We start from the raw sequence: 21,676 nt of genomic DNA, 5'->3' as shown, positions 1-21,676 counted from the left end.
AATTTTCAGCAATGTTGCCAATCATTTTTTTTTGCCAAAGAATAATTGGTTAGTGACCCTAAAATTTCGAAATCCCCCCTTTTACCCTTTTTATAGCCAATGTTTTTAAGTATGTGTGTGTATATATATATATATATATATATATATATATATATATATATATATATATATATATATATATATATATATATATATATATATATGTACGCACACACAAACAGAGTCGTATCTCTACTGACGAAAGTAATTGGTATATAAACATATCCAAGGCCAAACTCTGCCATTACGTCAACAAGTTAACTTTCTTTTTTTGCAACTTGATTCAGTTGTATACAAATTACTAATCAACATCACAATGCTCTTTAGACTGATGTTAGGGCCTTAAAGGATGGAAAACGGGAGAACAACTAATTGCTGCATTACTTCTTTGAGCAGATTTTTGGTTGGTGGAAAATTCAAAATGTCAGGATGATGGCATTGACACCCACGTCATTGCCTGGGACTAAAGAAAAGTGTACTTTTGATACTTAATTCCCTGCATATTCCCTTTGTTTGTTTTATATTGACTTATTTAGGACTTGCTGACGGTAAGGCTATGCCACAAAACAAAATCCAAAGCATGTGAGGCATTGTTTACTTTTTCAAAAATTGTGCACATGTCAGTTTCCCTGTGGAACAGTGCGAAAAGCATCTTTACATCTGCCATTCTTGGATAAACACGCCGGCAGCCTTGCCTTGCCTTTTCCTTCTGTCTATTCCTCTTGCTTTGGTTTTTCGCCTTCCTCTCCGCTTAAACGTGAGATGAGTGGAGGCAGCCAAGATAATTGGCCATGCATCAGTCGGCCTGTTTGATCACGTAACGTAGTGGAGGCTACACACCTACGTGCCGCTCAACAAACCGTCAAATGTAGCACCGGAGGCAGAACACGGCTCCAAAGGGAACAGGGGACCTGTGTTGTGCTGTTTTGCTTGTGCTCATATCAGGTGTTTGTGCATACGTCTGTGTGTAGAACCATCAGTTGCAATGCCGTTTTAAGGGATACGGCTGGGATTACGATTTGTCTAATCACCCACCCCCTTCTTTTCTTTCCCCCCAAAAATATGGAGAACCCCCATGTTCACCACCTAAATGCTCGTTGCTCTTATTGAGCGACTTTTCGAACAGCAATGCTTAATCTGCTTTCACACTTTACTATACTGTATCCCTCGCCCATAATTGTCAAGAAAATTATGGCTATGGTAACACAAAATGATTCTTTTTTCATAAGCATCCACTGACTCTTAACACCTCACCGTCCTCCCCTGCTGTGTTATTGTCGATTCCTGCAGTGGAGCCAGGCGGTAGATATATTTTGATAAGAGCCATGCCCGGGAGAGTCTGCGGGCTCCCGAGGGAGCAGCGTTATGTAGCATCAGCCACTGTCAAACCACTGAACCATTTAACAACATTGAATGCTAAGATCTGCCTTCACTTTTTAACCCTACTGCCTCAAAAGCAGGCACTGACACTGTAGCTCGACAGATGTGAAGGGCCCTCTCAACCGTCTTTTGCTTCATAATTCCACTTATTTTTTATCACTCGCACTTTCTTTCCATCGTTTCTGTCTTTGTCCATCTTGTAGTTTTCTACTATATGATAGCTATAGAGAGGCAGCTGATTCTCCTTCACAGGCTTGGTCAGTCTTTCACTTTTACTAGTACATATCCCTCTCTCTCTGTGTGCCCACTTTGCTGTAGAAAAATCAAATATATCCATATTCTTTTTTTTGATTGTCATAAATACCTCCGGCGGCCCTTTGTGGCGAGTCAATAGTGAGTCGGTCTCATGGCTCTGGGGTCCTGGGTTCAAGTCCAGGTTACGTCCATCTTTGTGGAGTTTGCATGTTCTCTCTGGGGCTGCGTGGGTTTCCTCTGGGTACTCCGGTTTCCTCCCACATTCCAAAAACATGCATAGTAGGCTGATTGGACACTCTAAATTGCGCCTAGGTATGGGTGTGCGTGTGCATGGTTGTCCGTCTCCTTGTGTCCTGCGATCGGCTGGCCACTGATCAGGGTTTCCCCCACCTCTGGCCCGGAGTCAGCTGGGATAGGCTCCAGCACCCCCCGCGACCCTAATGAGTATAAAACGATTCAGAAAATGAGATGAGATTAGATAATATAATTCAACTCCATGTGTGGGTGAAAGGTACAGAAGTCGGATGTATTAGGTTGTTTTTTTTATATTTATGTTCAAGATAACTCAAAAGAGTAAGTATATTATTATCAAATTAGCAGGATATGTTTGTAATATGAAACGTAAGAGCTGATTAAATTTGGGATATATGCCATTAAAAGTCATAGAGGTCAGAAAATGAGTTTTCTTTGATCTAAAGATCAATAAAGGGATTACTATTATCAAACTGGCAAGATATGTTTGTAATATTAAATGAGAGAGCTGAAGAAATTTGAGGGTTTTGAGGTGAAAAGTCACAGGGGTCAGGGGTCTGTGTGTGGGCCGTACAATAATATATGAAAGAACGTGACTACATTTAACACTTGTGAGAACACTTTCAGATCGAGAATCATTTACTGTCTCTAGATGAGAAAATAAATTTACATTTGGCATTCCAGTATGCATGCGTGCATGGTTCCATGAACATCAAAAACTTTCTGCGCAACCTCCCTGCATGCACACATCTCATTTATTCCCCAACAATATAGACCACATGGGTGATGGCGAACTTTTCAAATTCTGTTCAAACCCCTTTTTGATGGAGCTGATTTGAATTCCAACTAATTTCCCCAGCTGGCAATGTAGGAAGCTCTCCGTAGATAAAAAAAGAAAAACATGAATTGAGTTTGAACATGTACGACAAGCGCATTAACCCCCAGCATATACTCTTCCCTTATCCTGCGTCGCTCTTTAAACTGTTTCTTAGAGAAAGCGAGGCAACCTATTCAGTGGGGAAAGAGGTTGCGTAGTGACGCGAGGAAGCTCGACTGAGTCGCTGCCTGGCGTCGGAGTTGCTTGTGGGGATTGAGGCTACTTGGGAATGGCATTTGTTAATATTTAATAAGAGCAGCTCCTCACCATATCATATCTCTGCCTGAGTTTATACACACTGTCAGCCAGGGACGTGCAACTGCATGCTGCCGTGTAATTACGGGCGGGAAGAGGGGGGTTGGTCCTGAGCAATTTTTATGTACTATACCTGAGTGTCTGTGGTTGGTTGGGTTTACGGATGTTAGTCTATTCCAGCTGGTTTATCAAGAGCGGGCCGAACATGGTGGTAAAGTATCTGTCAGACTTTTCACAAGACTGACATTTTAAATCTTCTTCATCTTCTTCCGCTTACCTGAGGTCAGGTCACGGGGGCAGCTGCTTCATCAGGGAAGGCCAGACTTCTCTCTCCCCAGCCACTTTATCCAGCTCTTCCCGGAGGATCCCAAGGTCCCTGTACCAGGGAGGCATCCAGGAAGCATCCTAATCAGATGCCTTAGCCAACTCATCTGTCTCCTCTCGATGCAGAGGAATTGCGGCTCTACTCTGCCCCTTTTGGATGACCGAGCTTCTCACCTTATCTCTAAGGGAGAGTCCGCTAATCCTGCGGAGGAAATTTTTTTCAACCGCTTGTATCCGGGATATTGTTCTTTCAGTCACGACCCACAGCTTGCGACCATAGATGAGGTTAGGAACGTAGATGGACCGGTAAATAGAGAGCTTCACCTTTCGGCTCAGCTCCTTCTTCGCTACAATGGACCAATGCCAAGTCCGCATCACTGGAGACAATTTATGTAACTCGTCATGAGAGGTCTTCTGAGTCATTCTTTGTCTGTTCCCTCACCTCAGACCACTTTGCCATGGGTGACATGACCAGGGGCACAAGGCTCCTGACAACATAGCTCCAAGAATCATTTACGCATGCAAACCCCACCACCATGATCAGGTGATGATTCATCGGGGGCATTTTAAATCCCATTGACTTTTAACTAAGAAAGGAAAAGATCTTTGACAGATTTCAACCGTTCCAACTGCTTGCCCCCACACATACAGACACATCTCGTGAAATGATACAGAATTGTCCCAAAATCAACAGGAAGTGACACAGAAAAGCCCCCATAAACATGCTGGGCAGTTTAAATGGATTGGATTTCTATCGATGTTATTGGTTGTATTTTTCCAGTACCCTTCAGTGAAGGTGGGGTAGCTTCCTGTAGAGCCGCAAAGAAGGACCACCTTGGTCTCGGGTTGCATTGTTCACGTGTTTGGCTCAGCCTCCGTATTTGGAAATCACAGCAGGGCACCTCTATAATAAGGCCTTTTGAGGAAGCAGTGGGCCAAAACTGACCAAGAGAGTCCTGGCTCTCACACGACCTCACAGGTCAATCCACTGTGGCTTATGGCCTCCTTCACACAAGTGCACATTTACACGTGCAAACATAAGATAAAATAGAGGTGTAAAAAGACAACAATGGGTCATGTAGTCAATACGTGGTATACTTATACATCAACAATACCTTGATTGAATAATCAATTGGTTATTGCAAATCTCATTTCCATATCTGAAGAGGCGATATCGTATATCATCAGGGAATTGGTGATTTGCTCCTCTTATACATATCAACTAGAGGAACAAAATTGAAAGAGCAAATCCCTTCTAAAATCCATCTAATTTAAAGGATTGCCCTGTTTCTGACCTCTGTGACTTTGACCCTTTGCATTCTCATCATATCACCTACCCTAAAAAAATGTATTTTAGTTAACATGCTAAGGGTTATTGCAAAATTCCTCTTCTTACCCTTTGACCTCACTACCCCAAAATGTAATCACTCCTTCCATTTAGTATTACAAACATATCCTGCTGTTTTATAATAATCCCCCTAATCCATTGTTTCCCAACCTTTTTGAGCCGCGGCACACCTTTCGCATTGAAAAACTCTCAAGGGACACCACCGTCTGAAAATCTTTTAATTTAAAACTATTTTGCCTATATTAACAATAGTCATTCTCATTAAAGTTTTATCAGCAAGAATCACATAAACATCCAAAATTATTCCAAAATCAAAATTTTCACACTGACCTAATGTCTCCAAAAGTTGATTTCTGCGGACCTTGAATAGCTTCCGGTTTGAGTGATGCAAAAACAAATAATGTAATGTTTTCAATCACATAACTTTTATGTCTTTTCTCCAAATATTACTTAAATCTCCTAATATTACAGTTAAAAAATGTTCTGTTAACACAGACTTTATTTCAGCAAAAGTTGATGCCCAAGAAACCAAAAAACTTCTGGTTCTTGTTAGAGAAAAATAAGCAACAAACCTACCGTTTCACAATTTGAATCTTTTAATAGTATAAACTATAATTTAACATTCATCATATTTTGACCATGTAGTAGTTCAATTTTAATCTCTTTATATTTGTATTAATTTTTCTCTCTGAATATTACTTTGTATGACTTCTTGCAATTTCCCGCGGCACACCTGACCATTGATCATGGCACATCAGTGTGCTGCAGCACAGTGGTTTGGAAACACTGCTCTAATCATTCCCGAGTTATCTTGGACACAAACATCCAGACAAACAGACGTACAGAGCCAAATACCGAACTCCACTTTCTGTATAGGTTTCACCAACTGGCGGAGGTGATTAAATTGATCAAAGGCCCTTGAAGTAAATAGAATTGTGGCACACGTTGCAATGTTGGAAAATATCTTGTAATGTACGAAAAATCAATATTGTATAGTTTTATCATGAAATTCATGATTTAGAGCCGCAATAGCCAGTTTTGCACCAAAGTGAGAAATATATAAAACAGTACATTCAGTAACAAAGAATTCATAAAACAATGTAATATACTTTAAGCTTTTATTGTGTATGATGGAATAAAATTCACTGGCCTTTTGAGATGTTTCTACCTCATTGAATAAAATGTGGGTAAGCATTCAGCAGAAACCACCTGTAAAGTGCACGCATCATACGGCCATTTGCCCAGCACACTAGGTATATAATAGCTCGTGGGCACCCCGGTGCGGCACAGGTCAGACCAAAGTCCCAGCGGTCCGATTTACACATCCAACAGGCAGAAAGTGAGAAAGAGTGAAAATGGGAAAGCAATGGCGAGACGCCACACTGGAGAGAAATTAAATCACTGGCTAAATTATTGCATGATTGCCCATTCCCCAAAGACTTGGGTATCATTTGGTAGAAAGTGTCTCATAATTGGTTTTCGGTCATGTCAGACACATGCAATTCCCCTACTAATGGCTGTGTTCGGAAGAACTGGGCCTCCTGGGTCAGGGAAGGACGAGAAATAGCCAGACGGCAAAGAAGCATGGTACTGCCTGGGATAAATGAGAGCGTGTGAGAGAAAAAAGGGACACAGGGAAGGGGAGGTATGCCAAGATGGAAAGTGTTTTGTGAGCTAAGAGGAAATGAAGTGGCAATAAGTGCAGCCAAAGGGGAAATGCTCTTCATCGTGAGTTTAATACATCAGTCTGGGGATTTGGCAGCCCGCCACACAGCAATTGTTTACCTTTTTGCTCACTGGTTGCATCTGCTCTGTTTTGTAAACGGCATTAAACTATTCGCCCGTAAACACCGGAATCAATAACAACTGCTAAGGGAATTCCCTTTTTCCCGCCTTTCTCCCTCCCTCACGTTCTCTGTTTCAATCTCCCCACTAGCTTCCCCACTCATTCCCTTCTGTCTGTGCTCCCTGCCAGTCAAGAGCAGTACGTGTGTGTGTTTGCATCATAGACAATGCGCGTGTGTACTGCCAAGCTACTTGTGGGACCCACAAGAGATTCAGATGGAGATGACTGATAGCTTGCCAAAAATACCTGCTCTATTTGTTTGTTTCTTCCACTTCTGTTCCATTGTTGTCAATGTTAAGGGCATCCATTTAACTCATTGCTTGCCATTGATGGTTCTGAATCTCCAATCTATTTTGATTGGGAGACACTGGCGACAAATGATTGCTGCCAGCCCTTCAAGTCAAAATGAATTGAATGTCTAGTTTCGTCGATGTCACTGAGCATTCACTGTCATTCCTCCCAGTTGAACCTTTTATATCGGCCAGGCGACTACATCTGCTGAGGAAATAAATAGATACTACCATAAAAAAAACTAACATGGATTTCACATCTGGACATCAGATTTTTGGTCATGTAGGCCACAACATTTATCAATTGTAATACAAGTGTGGTTCGCACATTGTCACCCTCTTGATGTAATTGCCTTAGTAATTTTTCACAAAATAGATTATTCGTAAACATCGAATTATATATACTAAATCCATTATTTTCTGTACCACTTATTCTCACAAAGGGTTGTGATGAGGGGTTGGGGTGGATAGCCTATCTCAGTTAGCTGGGATAGATTTCAACACCCTGCAACCATGACAAGGCTAAGAGGTGTTGAAAATGAATGGATAATTGTAATTGAGACCTCATCTATGTGGACATCACATTTTGGATCATCTAGGCCGCATGTCCTGTTTGTGAGCAGCAGATCGGGAGTTAAGTTTAGTTTGTTTGCTTGTTATTTCTTTTTATTATTTACCACACAGTCCTATAAAGAGTTAAAAGCTACAAACTGAGACAGGACACACACATGATTTCAGCCATACACATACTGAACCATTACATGCCAGGCTCTATGCTATGGTGATATATAGTATAATATGCGGGAACATTGATTTTTTGTCTGGGAGAACATCATCACAATGTATGGATGATCTCTCTTATTTAAACATCTTTTTAGCCTTCTTCCAGCAACAGTCGTACATTGATTCATACTACACTGACCTTTGGCTGAACCCTTCTGCCTGCACGTGCCCCGAGTCTCTCTGCTCAATGGGATACACGAGGCACAACCCTATACGACACACCTGGGTGCTTTTAAGCGCACCCTCTCCATCAAGCTGCTACGAGAGCTTCCATTTGCCCTCACGGTTGTGACAAAGGTATAATGAGGTTTAGATGGCAGTGTACTAGACAGCTATGGCTATAGGGCTATTTGGCTAGGAAGACAACAATAAATACTGATATAGCATAGATAGCTTGAGGAGAGGTAAGGGAAAAAATCCTGTTAAACATCAAGGTCATGAGCAAGTAGAGTATTTAGTACACCGGTGCCAACTCAAGCCCCGGGGGCCTGATCTGGACCGCCTCCGTTATTTTGTGTGGCCCTCAAAAGTAAATCGTGCGTCAACGTATGTTTCTCGCTAAAATAATTTAAATTAAATTTGTGGACTACAATGAAAATGAAGCTTTCAATTAAAAATATTATCATCTGACAATTGATGAGTTGCCTATTCATTCAGCAATAATAATAGCCCTTTAAAATAAATCAAACTTATTATGTGACCTGCGAAGAAGATGTGTTTTACACCCCTAATTTAATGAATGGAATGCTGAGAAGATAATGATTCTGGCTAAATGAAGTATTTGATAGAGGATGCTAGGCTCTGATTAGTGGTCAGTTTCGGGAAGTAATTTCAGAGAATTTGGTCACTCTGTCTGCCAATGTCCCTGCCTCATCCATTTTGGATTGTTTACACAAAGTTGATGCTTGGTATCTTTGTAAATAGATATGATTGGTCTTGCGTGCATGGATGTGTGAGTTGGTGAGGCAAAGGCAAGCCTGTGGGTGTCAGCCAGGTCAACCGTGTGCACATGCAGCATGTGTGCACGGTCCCACTGGACCCCATTACTGAAGTGTTGCCGAGCAGCAGACTCATGTGGTCTAATTTCACATACACACCAATGTGGCCGCACACCAAATAATCATTCCCTACTCACATGAGATTTCATACATGCCTGCACACACACATGAACATAAATAGATGTGTGGACTTCCAATTGCAAACATAAGCAAATTTGAGGTCAGGCTATATTCCGGTGTGGCCGCGGTCTGGTTCTAGTATGGCATTTATATGCCGAGATTGACATGTCCTCTCTAAATTAAGTTATTCAAAATGACCAGTTTTACATGCACATAAACGCAGTGTGCTCACAAACACACCAAACTCTCACAAACATAATCTCATAATCACAGACATCGCGAGTGGGCTAACCTCAAATGTGATTAAGAGATGAACCTCTGGGGACAGTGTGTTGTCATATTGTCAGATTTTGTTTAACAATATATCAAAATTACATTAGGATCCAGGGGCAATGATGCTACAATTATTGCCCCCCGCCTCTCTCAATCTTCAGCATGCTTTTAGAGTCAAGGCTAATTCTGAGCTCATCCAGTCCCAGATGCCATTGCAATGGAGCTCATTTAGGCGAACACAAAGTATTTGTGCATGTGTCTGCGAGTATGGCAAGCCTTTTCCGTGCCACCCATTCTACTGCTTAATGCGGAACATCCCCGGGGTGATGTGTTTGGCAGCCTCCAAAATGGGAAATCCATATTTGCCAAAGGGGTCACTGTCGGGTTAGGAAGAAAAAGTTTTGCACCAAGAGAGATGGATGCGCATGTATCACTTGTAGGGGGTGCCAAGTTTTGCATATTCTTACTGTCTCTTTGTTTATGCGGTGCATTGGGAAAACATGAATGGGTCGATATTTATAAGAGGTGTCGTGCTAGGCAAGACTGCGGGTTGTGGGTGCTTTCTGATGTGCGCATGTCAGAAACCTACTTTCATGAAATTGTTTATTCTGCACTGAACTGTAAACTTTAGAGCCGCTCTCACCTTCTCTGTATCTGTGTCAGTTAAATCTCTGCAAACAATTGGTTGTCTCCACAGCACCAATGGAGGCTCCTGTGAAAAGCCGAAGCTTCAGTTTGACCTCCCACCAGTTGAAGGCCTTAACCCAGCTCGCCTGCACCCTGTTGGACTATGAGCAAAATGTTAAAGAGATGGTCACCAACATGACCTTCATTAATTGCATGGAAGACACTCCCTGCGTGAAAGGTAGAACATACATCAGTGTAATGTCTATCTCTTAATGTCTATGTCTAGCTCTTATCATGTGATCATGAAATTTCTTTTCCGGCCTCTGTGACCTTTGACCTCATTACCGCTAAATGTATTCACCTATTCAGTTTCATACTGCTAGCTTGATAATATTAACTATTTGTTCATGAGTTAACTTGAGCCCAAACATACAGACAGTCAAATATAGAGACATACTGAACAAGAAGACAAGGCGGGGGACACCCTGAATCGGTGGCCAGCCCATCGTAGGGCACGAGCAGACGGACAACCATTCACTCCTAGGGGCAATTTAGAGTGTCCAATTTAATTACAGCCTATATGTATAAATAAATGTACCTTAGATTAATTGAAGTCACTTGATCAATTCGCCACTTAACAGGTTTTTGGGGTTTCCATCTTCCTTTATTAAACTCTGGTGGTATGACAGAGAGACTGAGAGGCTTTCCTTTTTTTATTATTAAAGAACAGTTTTCAATGGAAACAGTATACATTAACACAAAATTGCCACCTATATGACTAAGTTATCTACAGTAATTTTATTATTTTATCCACTCTCTTTCTTAAGGTTCTTTTTACAAATTCAATTTAGAGGAAGGAGTTACTGGCTTAATTCACCAGTCATGGTAGTGGCCTGTGCTCCACTGAGGGTCATTTTTCCTGTCTATTATTCCTTTATTGCATCTTGGACTTTTCCCTTTATTATCTTTTTTGTTTTTTAGTTGAACTCTGCACACAGAAATATCGGAGAGCTTTTTCGTGCGTGCCGTAATTTCCATAAAGGTTACATTTATAAAAACAAGACTTGCAGAAAGGCTCAATTTACTGAGAGGTAAACAGCCTTTAAAGGCCAGTTATCCAAGTCATTAATTCCAGGCAATCAAATGGCTTAATTACCAGAAATTCATTAAACGGGCTTAAAGGTCAAAAAGTGATGTGCTGGCTGCTTCCTCCTTTTTCCATTCCATCCACTCATGTTCGCATAAATTGCCTCGCCTGGGGTCTCACTTTTAGCCTACTGATTAGGATACTCTGGCCTTGATGTGCATGCTTTTTAATTGCAACCCAGCCCAACATCGTGTACGCTTGTCTCCTGTCACCCCTCCACAAATACTTACACACACACCCAGATAATATCCCCTAATAGAATGACCCCTTGCGGAGTGTGGTTTAAGCCATCTGGGTTGAATTGGCTTCCAAACCTTGAAAATTAGACTGGTAACGACATCACTATTAGCTTCTACCACCTGTTTTTGCCCCCTCCTTTGAGCTATTGACTAATACTCTTTGGTTTTCACATCTCGTTTGACTGGTGGGTCAACATTGGAGTAATGGTAGTCACTGTATATACAGTTGCTTTCATACCGAGGGAATAAGTCTTGAAAGTACAGGCAAGACCTTTGTCATATACATCCCAATGGAAGGAATCTTGCCCAATACATTTAAAGAACAGGTAATCTCATTTATGCATTAAATGATAAATGAGGCAGACAGTTTATCAATGGCACAATGATTTATTAGCAAATCACAGGTGACTATTCCAGATTGCCCACCCATCCCCATTATCCCAGTGCTCCCCGATATCTTATGCATCTGTTTTCAGATCTGTCAGGGTTTATATATGTGTGTGGTTAATTTACACCACAAAATGGCTGCTCTTGTAATCTCTGTCATTTTTAGGTTTAACTCATTGGCTGGCAAGCATTATTTGATACCAACCTCGTCAAGTTAAAAAGTAATAGACATCTAGCCCCATAAGTAGGACTGAAACATCAGCTTTTACAGCCCATGCCCCTCATTTATATGAATAGAATGGCTATTGTTGTCAATGACAGGCAATGTGTTTTTTTTTTTTTTTTTTTTGCAATTTGTCTACTTAAACTCTGATGACGTCTCTCACATGAACGTTATTTCTGTAAGGTTGCCTTTAACAGTGATATACATTCATCCTTATTGTACAGCCCTCATTATTCAAATGGATGGATATTTATTACCGTCAATGGCACGGAAACTTGATTTCTAACTCTTTCACATGCTTTTCTCATGTAGGTATTTTGAAAAAGACCAAAGAAGAGTCCGACATTACAGGATTAGGCGGGACATCTACAGCACAAACACCTCATACTTCAGAGGTGAGTTGTTTTTATTAACCATATAAACATTAAAATTAATTATTGCAGTCCCTCAGAAGTTTTGAACAATCAGTTGACTGATTTTCTGTTTTGAAGGTTCTGGAGTTTGATTGGAGGTCAGCTTTTAGCGGGCTTGCTCCACATATGGCTCACTGTGTCAAAGTGGTTCTGGATGATGTTTGTACCAAACATCTTCAGCAAGAAGAAGCTCTCCATTCCTTACCACACTACATACTCTTGCTGGAAAATATAAAAGGACAGTGGGGCACCAATGACAACAATATAAATGGCAGTGAAGACAACTTTGACAACTATTTAGAGAGAGACACTCCAACTATGGTAGCCAAGGTACTCGTAAAAACAGGCAACACTTATCCACTGTTAATTACTTCTTTATAATAGTTGCATTTCCTGGAGCAGCATTTCCATGTATTCAGCTCACATTCGCAACCACCCTTGACTATCATGTTTATTCACGCCTATTTTCCTTGCACTCCCCCACACTTTAGCATTGACAGTATTTTCAGCTCTCTTTGCTTACAAGTGTCAGAATTTGCCTGTTCCCAAGAACTCTACAACATATTTACGTGTAGGTCAATGCTTTAAAGATTAGAGCCTTTCAACACAAAGGTTATACATGAATGCATTTGCATTCAATAACACAGACAGACAGCCGAGACCAGCATGGTAGCATTAATACATACTGTAGATATATTTTACTAGACAGTAATATAGTTCAAATGAATAATAGCATATCAATATTTAACACATTTCAAGGTTCAAACCTCAAGTCTTTTTTTCTTCATGTAAATTATCCTCAGTGTTATTTTAATTATGATATTTATGCAGACTGCAATAGTGCAATATGTCCATCATATTAGTTCCAGCCTGTAAGTACAAAGCTAACATCCTAAAACTATAACTTTAAAAAATAACAATAATAAAACTATAGTATTAGTTGCGGTATCTCTGACAGCAACATTCAATCTACTGCTAATACAGCTGTAGAATTGGTTCACCTTTACCTTCTGGTAAAAAAATAGCATGACATCAATCATAACACCTTTAATTGAATCATTTCCACTTATTTCATAACACAGTTAAATTCAACATAACCATCCACATTATTGTGGTACATACTGTAACAGGACATTTATTGGAGTTAACACATTCACTGCCATTGTCCGTAATAGACATTAAACCCATCTGAACTGAAATGGTTTCAGCGTCATTGATAGTGGTAGATGCACAATCTTTTTTGACTGAGAGGAGCTGGTGGCGATCAGCTAGCCCCTCCCAGGCAAAAGGGATTGAATTAAATTGAAAGCTTTATTGTCATTGTACATACATACATATACTTTGTATAATGTACTTTGTAAAACGAGATGCATTCCAGGTACAGCCCAGCCGGACATTTATGACATAAATATACATTTACAAATCAGCCGGGCTGCCTGCCGACTCGCCATAGACGTTCCTCTGGAATCAGTGTGAAAGTGAAACAATGGGTACTGGGACTTGTTGTGTCTGACTCTTCTTAGTGACAAGCTGTGTGTTGATGTGTTTATTTATTTAATATGTTTGAAAGGACGTTTATTGCCCCCTTATAAGTTTATTTATGAAAACAAATAAATAACTTGTTCCAAGTAGGAAGGTTGATGACCTGTTGACTTTTTGTTTTCTTAGTTTCAGTGTTTTTAGTGGTGACTTGTCAGTTACTGTCTGCTCAATGTAAAAACAGCGAATTTTTAAAGCAACTCTGGTTCATGAGCCACTGTCAATGAGTTAAATGAACATACTGTATGTATTTCATTTTTATTTCTATCCTTCTCTCAGTTTTGTGTTTCAGTGGTTATTGAGCTCGATGCCTTACTACCCTTGGCTGCTGCCTGCAGGGACATTTCTCTGCTGGAGGTTCGCTCAAGCTTTGTGGAGTCATGTAGCCAGGCAGCGTTAGCCATGTTGGTCCGTTTAGAGCAGAGAGCTCTAGAAGTACCATCTTCTTTACCACTGAGGGACCTGCCTGCTCTGTTGGCCACTTGTATATACATCCTTCAGCGACTGGAGCACTACCATGCACAGCTGAATGACTCCACCTCCAATTTAGCCAAAGTGTAAGTAAGGGTTAAATATCTCATTTAGCTAAAAATAAATGATTTGTTGTTTTGTTGTCTAAATCACTCACATCCTGATAAAGTTAGAAAAAAAGATCAGGGGTGTAGAGTTTTGGGAAAACAATGAAAATGAATGACAAGTGGTAATGACACCCATATTGTGTCTACATCTGTTGAGTTCAAAATATCCCCATGGCATTTCACACATAATGGTTGCCCTTCACAGTCTTTTTTTCCACCTCTGACCCTGTGAACCCGCCACCTACACTTGGCCTGTACTCTTTTTTTTACCCATAAAGTACATCTCCTCTCCTCACCCATCATTCTCTCCAGTTTCCTAGCTTCCTGCACCCCTCTTAAACTCTCACCTCTTTCTGGAAAGTTTTAAGGCAGGCAGATTCAAAGGAGACAATATGTCAACTTGAATTTTTACAATAAATCACATATATCTTTTTACAATTTATCCTGTGAATCAGTTTAAAGAAGTGCTTTACCCTCTTTTTAGGCACCTTAGTCTGCTACCTGTCCAGAAGTACCAGCAAACCGTTGAAGCCTTGAAAGAACAACTTATCAGCTATTGTATCCAGGTTTGCTACACCTGTGTGCTTCAAGATGCAGAGAGCCACCACTGGGCTGACCTTAAACCATTTTATGAGGTAAACAGTAAGAAAATACTTGAAAAATTATTTCGATGAGCTTCGTGGGTTGATGTTTTTGTACCACAGTGGGGAAAATAAGCCGTCAGACCTTGAAGTCCCCATGCAAACTAACCCCTAACCAATTTTGCATGAGATTTGATGTAAATTTTAAAAATAAAAATAAAAAATTAATTTGCAAAAACATTTGCAAAGGATAGGATCCAATGCGTTTGATTTCTCTGCCTAGTTTGGTTTAGAGAAGCACAATATCATGGGTTGCATTCTCACAAGGCTCATATCCCACTTTAATGCTTCATTTTTGCAGTCTGTGACAACACAGGCAAATAATTTACAGGCAGAATAAATATGTAATACCAATCAATAAACAGCAAAACAATCGCTCAATAATACAAATTACTGTACTTTAACAATGAAAGTATAAAATCTCAAAGTTTAAGTAGTGACATAATATGCTACTCAAACTTGATAAATACATAAATCAAAAAAACATTACCTAACTTGATAAAAATGTGGAATATATCTGATTAAAATTTTAAGTAGCATAATATTTTTTACAGCATATAGATATTTGGATTAGAGTGAAACTCCCGACTCAAAAATCGTGAGTGTGGAAGCTTCTGTTTTTGATGTTAAAAGTACACTCTCATGTACATTGCCATGTGACTCCGATTCTGTTGCATATTAGGAACCCTCTTGAGCTTTCCTGCATCTTCTTTTCATTTTGCCGTTCATTCCCGCGTCGTCTTTCGGAGTTCAGCTTCTACTATGAACTTCCTGAGAACATCTGTGGCTTCCATGCAACCCCAGGGGCCCCAGGGGTTTCAGCTGTCTGAAGTCTGCAGTCTATAGAGGGACTGTCTGGAAAATAGCAAAAAAGGCCCATGTGACTCTCTTACCTTCATGCCCTTAAACCAATCCAAACCTCCCGTCTTTCCTTCTATGCGCTGATTTTGCTTTGTTCCCACCCGCTTTTGCGGGTCAACAGTGTCGAGCAGGCCTGCTGTGTGCAGGTGTGCACTTTTATTCATGCACGCCTGTGTGCATGTGTGCTCACGGAGAGCCACATCTTACAATGTACGCTGCTTTTGGTGTGCATATTTCTCAAGTGAGCAGATAAATGCATCAAATTTCTCTCTCCGTGCCTTGGCAACATTTTCCAATATGCTTTAAACACTCTTTCCATTGTCCGAGACAAAGTTATTGACATGAGAATGAATGATTGGCCAGCAAGTATTTCATTTGATATATTAAAAGCATATGTGTTATGGAGGAAAAAAAGATAAATGAAGCCAGAATGTGAGATTTCATCCGAGAAAGGTTTTTCAACTTGTAAATCACAGGTGCCAGATCTGGCCCGCAATGTCATTTTGTGTCTCCAACGTAAGTAACTCATGTAAAGTGACAGCGATTTTTCTTAAATTCATTTTAAAACACATTCATGTAAATAATGGAGGACTACAGAAACTGGAGAATATTTACTGTTAATATAAAATAAAACTTATCTAAACATTTTATTTGTTAAAATAAAATAGTATGTACTTTTCTCTGCATGTAGGTGCCATCACCACTAAGATATCCTCTTAGCTCTCCATATTCTCATCCTTTCCTACTTGTTCATGTCTCTGTTTTCATCACATTTTTAATGTCATGTTTCACTTTCAATGACCATGTCACTATATATAATGATTATTTTTCTTACACAGGGTGAGCGCAGTTCTTTCTCGGTGCAGATGTGGTTCTACTTCCTGTGTGGTCTTCGTAGTGACCTGTGGGATGTTCTCCCACCACAGTTGGCCAAAGAGTTGCTGGGGCAGGTGTTGTCAGAAACTTTGCAGGTGTTAGTTCAACGATACGCCAGGGCCCAGCCTTCGTATAAAAGACACATGCAGATAAGGTATTTTTACCTTTAACAAAAAAATGGCTGTGTTAAGACCTACCGTATGCATGCATGTACATCTATGTGTATGTATGTATAAATGTGCTTATATATATGTATGTGTATGTATGTATAAATGTGCTTATATATGTGTGTATGTATATATATATATATATATATATATATATATATATATATATATATATATATAGATAGATATATATAGATATAGATATATACTATTTACTTACTTATTTATATATTTATTCATGTATTTATTTATTAACTTACTTATTACCTATCTATTTATGTCTAAAATGCCTTTCCTATATCCTCACCCTCTTGCTACTGTGACAACGAAATTTCCCAAATACGGGATGAATAAATTTATCCAATCCAATCCAATCCAACTACCTTAGAGGGCAAGTGACTAATTTGGGTAATTAAAAAATATTTAAAAAAAATAAACCCCTCTGATCCGTCATAGAGATCTGGTGGCCACATATGTGGCCATCACATTTGAACAAAAAAAAATTGAAATGGTTATGGCTCCCAGTTGTATTATTTAAAAAAAAAAATGTTATAGTATCATCTTTTAGCCATTGACAACATTACACATTTACTAAGATTATCTTTTTGTGTTTCAAGTAGATGGGCCAGACGTGGCCATCAAAGAGGCCTGGGGGGTCTGGCACCGTGTAGTTCCTTGAGCGCATCGGCCTCACAGCTCTGGGGTCCTGGGTTAAAATCCAGGTCATGTCCTACCTGTGGGGAGTTTGCATGTTCTCCCTGCGTGGGTTTCCTCCGTCTACTCCGGTTTCCTCCCACAAACCAAAAACATGCATGGTAGGCTGATTGGACACTCCAAATTGCGTCTAGGTATGGGTGTGAGTGTGCATGGTTGTCCGTCTCCTTGTGTCCTGCGATCGGCTGGCCACTGATCAGGGTGTCCCCCACCTCTGGCCCGGAGTCAGCTGGGATAAGCTCCAGCACCCCCCGCGACCCTAATGAGGATAAAGCGATTCAAAAAATGAGATGAGATTAGATGATATAATTCAACTTCCCCTGTATTTGTGCTACAGAAGTTTGGGTTTTTTAAATGGTGGTGAGAGCAGGCCATTTGTGGCATGCTTTGACAAGAGCCTGATGTTCCAATGTCTATTTGCGAGCCATGGGCAAGGGAATGATATGCTTACACAAATTGCAAGGCCTAAGCTGTCAAAGGCTGATACCTGAAACCAAATATAAGTACATAGTGACTTTGTGACCGTGTATTTTAAGACATACTTTTTTGTAAGTATATCTGTTGGCTGTTTGTGTACAAAAACACTCTTATTTTCCACATATTTTTATCCAAAATGGAAGGGCCACATCAGTGTCTTTTTGTGAGCGGATACACTCGAGGTCAACTGAAAGAATCCAGAGAGCTTCACATTCCAAGCCAGAAAAAAGCAGACATTGAATGAAGCACTATAGTCTAAAATGCAAAGTTCAATTTTACCCTAATTCGTAACACTATAATTCAAACAAAAAAATTATCATGTATTTTGTAACTTTTTAAAATTTACTTTTATTCAGTGTTTATACATTGATCATATTTACCGTTTCCTTTCCATCTGTACAAGATACGACATCACAGCCGTGCTGCTGTTTGTGGAACATCTGATGTGGAGTGTGTGCGATAGTCCCGAAGCCTTAATCCGGGGCGACCTGTCTTCAAGAATCACCATAATTGCGGGCGGCTCTGATTGGCCCTACCAAATCCATGGCTTATGTGAACAACTTCTGACAGTCCTTGTCATTGCCACAGCACCGCTTCCTTTATTACATAGGTTAGTGTGTTGCAAATTGTTACATTTTAGCATTTTTTTTACATTGTGGCATTGCTCAAAATTATGTTCCAAATGTTATCCAGTATCCAATATCTTTCCAGGATTTTTATGGATGGCCATGCAAATGAGACAACACCAGAGCAGTTGGAAGGGATCCACTGGCTAAATGCTCTAAAACCAGAGGTTTTCACAGAACAAGCCATACAGTATGTATTGAATGTAACACACATGTCTAACGTGTCAAAAAACATATAGACACACACACGCATACATTTCAGCAGTGACTACGTATCCATACAGTACATTTCTAGTTACATCTTCTTGAATACTCGAAAAATTGTAGGCTTGCCGCAGGTAATCGACTAAATTATTCTCACTTATAGACACATTTTCGATAGTCAATTAGTCATTTAGAGAGACAGTTTGATGCTTAAAATAGCCCCTACATTTTCAGCCATTTAATATATATACTCCTTTATTAATTAGTATTTTAAATTAATAAAACCAACAAATAAATGTTCTATTTTCTATTCATTACACTGATCAACAATAACAGTTCACGTGCTGTTTGGGGTGCTGTATCCACAGCTGGCCTTTTCTTTTGGTAAGGTCTCTATTTTCTTCAGGATTTATATTTTTCTGTGTAATTTAAAATTATTGGGAAGCAATATTTTCCTAGAATATAGCAGGCACCTTCCAAAAAGAAATATATGTTATACTTGGGTTTTCTCCGGGCACTCCGGTTTTCTCCAACACCCCAAAAACATAAATTCTAGACTGATTGAACTCTCTAAATTGCCCCTTGGTATGAGCGTTAGCATGTATGGCTGTCCTGCTCCTTTTGCCTTGCATTTTAATTCAGGGTGTTTGGTTTCCATGGTTGGCTGAGATGGGCTCCAGCAGCCCCACGATCCTTGTGAGGATCAATGGTACGGAAAATGAAAGAATGAAACGTTATGCTATGTCTTAGACAAATGCAGTTGCAACAGAACAACGGTAGGGACAATATGATGTGCTCAACTGCAAACCTACTAAAGTGTTCCATTATGTGTGACTCAGTCAACTGAGGCAAGCTACTGTTGACAACAAGAATATTTAAAAATGTCTATTGCTTGAAAACTAAAGCATACTGGAAAAAAATAATGCCAGAATACCAGTCAGCTACACCATGTGTATAGGATGAAATAATAATACAACCTCTGCTTTTTCTTTGGAAAACAATGATACAGTTACACAGTTTCAAAATATTTATAGTCCAACCTATCTCACTGTATAGTTTTTGGTTTTGGTTTCAATGCATATTTACAGCTAAAATGTTCATCCTAGAGACATCTGAAAATAGTAACTAGTCATTTACTTATGACTGAGTCGGTTAAATTATCACAAAATAATCAGTGATTAATCGACTGTCAGAACATTGTAGAAGCTATAGTAAATACAAAAGACACTGATTTTGTTCATAGTAATGCTTTAGAAGACCATGTACTCTACTTTATGTGTCTGTGATTACACGTACATGCACGCATGTCTACTTATGTGACCTCCAATATGTAGTCAATCACTCACCCCATCACCCTTGACTCCCCCCTCCTCCTCTGTAATCTTTCTCCCAGCCAGAGTTGATGTCGCTGCGTGCTGATGGCACACAAATCAAACTAACCCCCGCTCTTGTGCTCCAATGTACTGGCGAGTGGGAATTAGTTTATTTTTATGACCTCTTTATTTCTTTGCATACGCCTCCTTGCCTTGTGTGCAATGGTGCATTTGGGGGTGGAGGGGGATGGGGGATAGTCAAGTTTCTCCTTAGCTCCTAAAATAAAAACACATTGTAATGGTTATTAAATGAAATGGCAGAGAGTGTATATAAACCTTGTAGAATATAAAGTATAAGTACAGTACACCCTATTAGGATATGAGTTCAACTTGATTCATGAGCAAACCCTTATATAGTTACTTGTTTTAACGGATCTTAAAGAGGTTTTTCACTGCTCTTGCTAGCGATCATCATTCAGGCCATATGAACTGAGAAGGCTGGCAGTGATCGGATAGGGTGATCTCTTAGTTCAAATGAATTTTTATTTTTATTTATTTTTATATTTTTTATTGTCATCAATGGCAAATAAAAACTAAAATTGGCTGTAAATTGTATTTTTATTTAATGATTTTTTATTTACCGAAGAAACACTTTGACACCATGAATTGGTTGCCAGCCAATTGCAGGTCACAAGGACAACCATTCACGCTCACAGTCATACCTAGGGGGAAATGAGTGTGGTCAACCACCCTACCATGCATGTATTTGGGATGTGGAAACTCGAGCAGGAGAAAGCACAAACTACACAGCAAGGTCGGAATCCACAGGGGATTGAATCATTGATCTTAGAACTTTGAGGCGAGGTAACCAGTCTTCTGTCAGGAATAAATAAATAAACAGACAGACGGATAAACAAATAAATCAATTAAAAATACGTATGTGAAAAATTTAATAAATGTAATTAAGGCAATATATACTGTTCCCCAGAAAAATTTAAAACGTCAAAAATATTCCTAATTATTTAACCCATTTTAATAAAAAATAAAATAAAATACAGATGAATAAATGTACATTTGAAAAAATGTATTTATTCAATTTAAATGTATATAATAAGTACATTTACAAAAATGCAATACCTTTTCTTCGTGTTTCCCTCCTTGTTTAATTAAAAAAAATAAAAGAGAAGGAAATATTTCCTATGAAGTGGGTAAAAAAAGAGGATTCGATTCATGCACTAACAAAAAAATGAGGTGATAGTTCATCATCATCATTGTTGTCAATTAGTCAAATGATCGTGGTGTCTCTAGTTGGCAGATAAAATGGCCTTCCGAAGGAACCTATATCTCTATGTGGACCACAACAAAGGCTCTCTGTAGGTTAAAAAATACATAATTATGTAGGTTTATCCTGCGACCCTTGTGAGGATAAGCCTTTCGGAAAATGAATTAATGATCTTTTGTTCATGTTAAGAGTGGCAAACAGTTCTCCTTTCTCTTCCTTTCTTTTGGATGCATGTGTGTATGTATCTGGTAGAGAACTACACCAAAGCTGCCTAGATTTATCAGTGCAGTTAAAAGAGGATTTCTTCTGGATTTGCAGCCGC

General features: G+C 39.5%; 1 protein-coding gene across 7 annotated transcripts in view; it reads left to right on the top strand.

Moving 5' to 3' along the window:
• Positions 1 to 21,676, top strand: part of kiaa0825 (KIAA0825 ortholog) — a 132,270-nt gene that overhangs the window by 18,479 nt on the left and 92,115 nt on the right. For all 7 annotated transcript variants that reach the window (XR_013300230.1, XM_077600190.1, XM_077600191.1 and 4 more), the window contains 8 exons: positions 9,738 to 9,905; positions 11,976 to 12,058; positions 12,155 to 12,406; positions 13,895 to 14,172; positions 14,678 to 14,828; positions 16,535 to 16,725; positions 18,333 to 18,539; positions 18,641 to 18,745. Coding sequence is in view for 6 of the 7 variants with exons in the window: in XM_077600190.1 (XP_077456316.1) it covers positions 9,738 to 9,905; positions 11,976 to 12,058; positions 12,155 to 12,406; positions 13,895 to 14,172; positions 14,678 to 14,828; positions 16,535 to 16,725; positions 18,333 to 18,539; positions 18,641 to 18,745 (1,435 nt within the window). In the remaining variant the exon portion in view is untranslated. The remainder of the gene's footprint in view (positions 1 to 9,737; positions 9,906 to 11,975; positions 12,059 to 12,154; positions 12,407 to 13,894; positions 14,173 to 14,677; positions 14,829 to 16,534; positions 16,726 to 18,332; positions 18,540 to 18,640; positions 18,746 to 21,676) is intronic.

This window comes from Stigmatopora argus, chromosome 5 (assembly GCF_051989625.1).
Source record: "Stigmatopora argus isolate UIUO_Sarg chromosome 5, RoL_Sarg_1.0, whole genome shotgun sequence".
NCBI classification, from domain to species: domain Eukaryota; kingdom Metazoa; phylum Chordata; class Actinopteri; order Syngnathiformes; family Syngnathidae; genus Stigmatopora; species Stigmatopora argus.
This window is presented reverse-complemented; position numbering and strand designations above follow the sequence as displayed.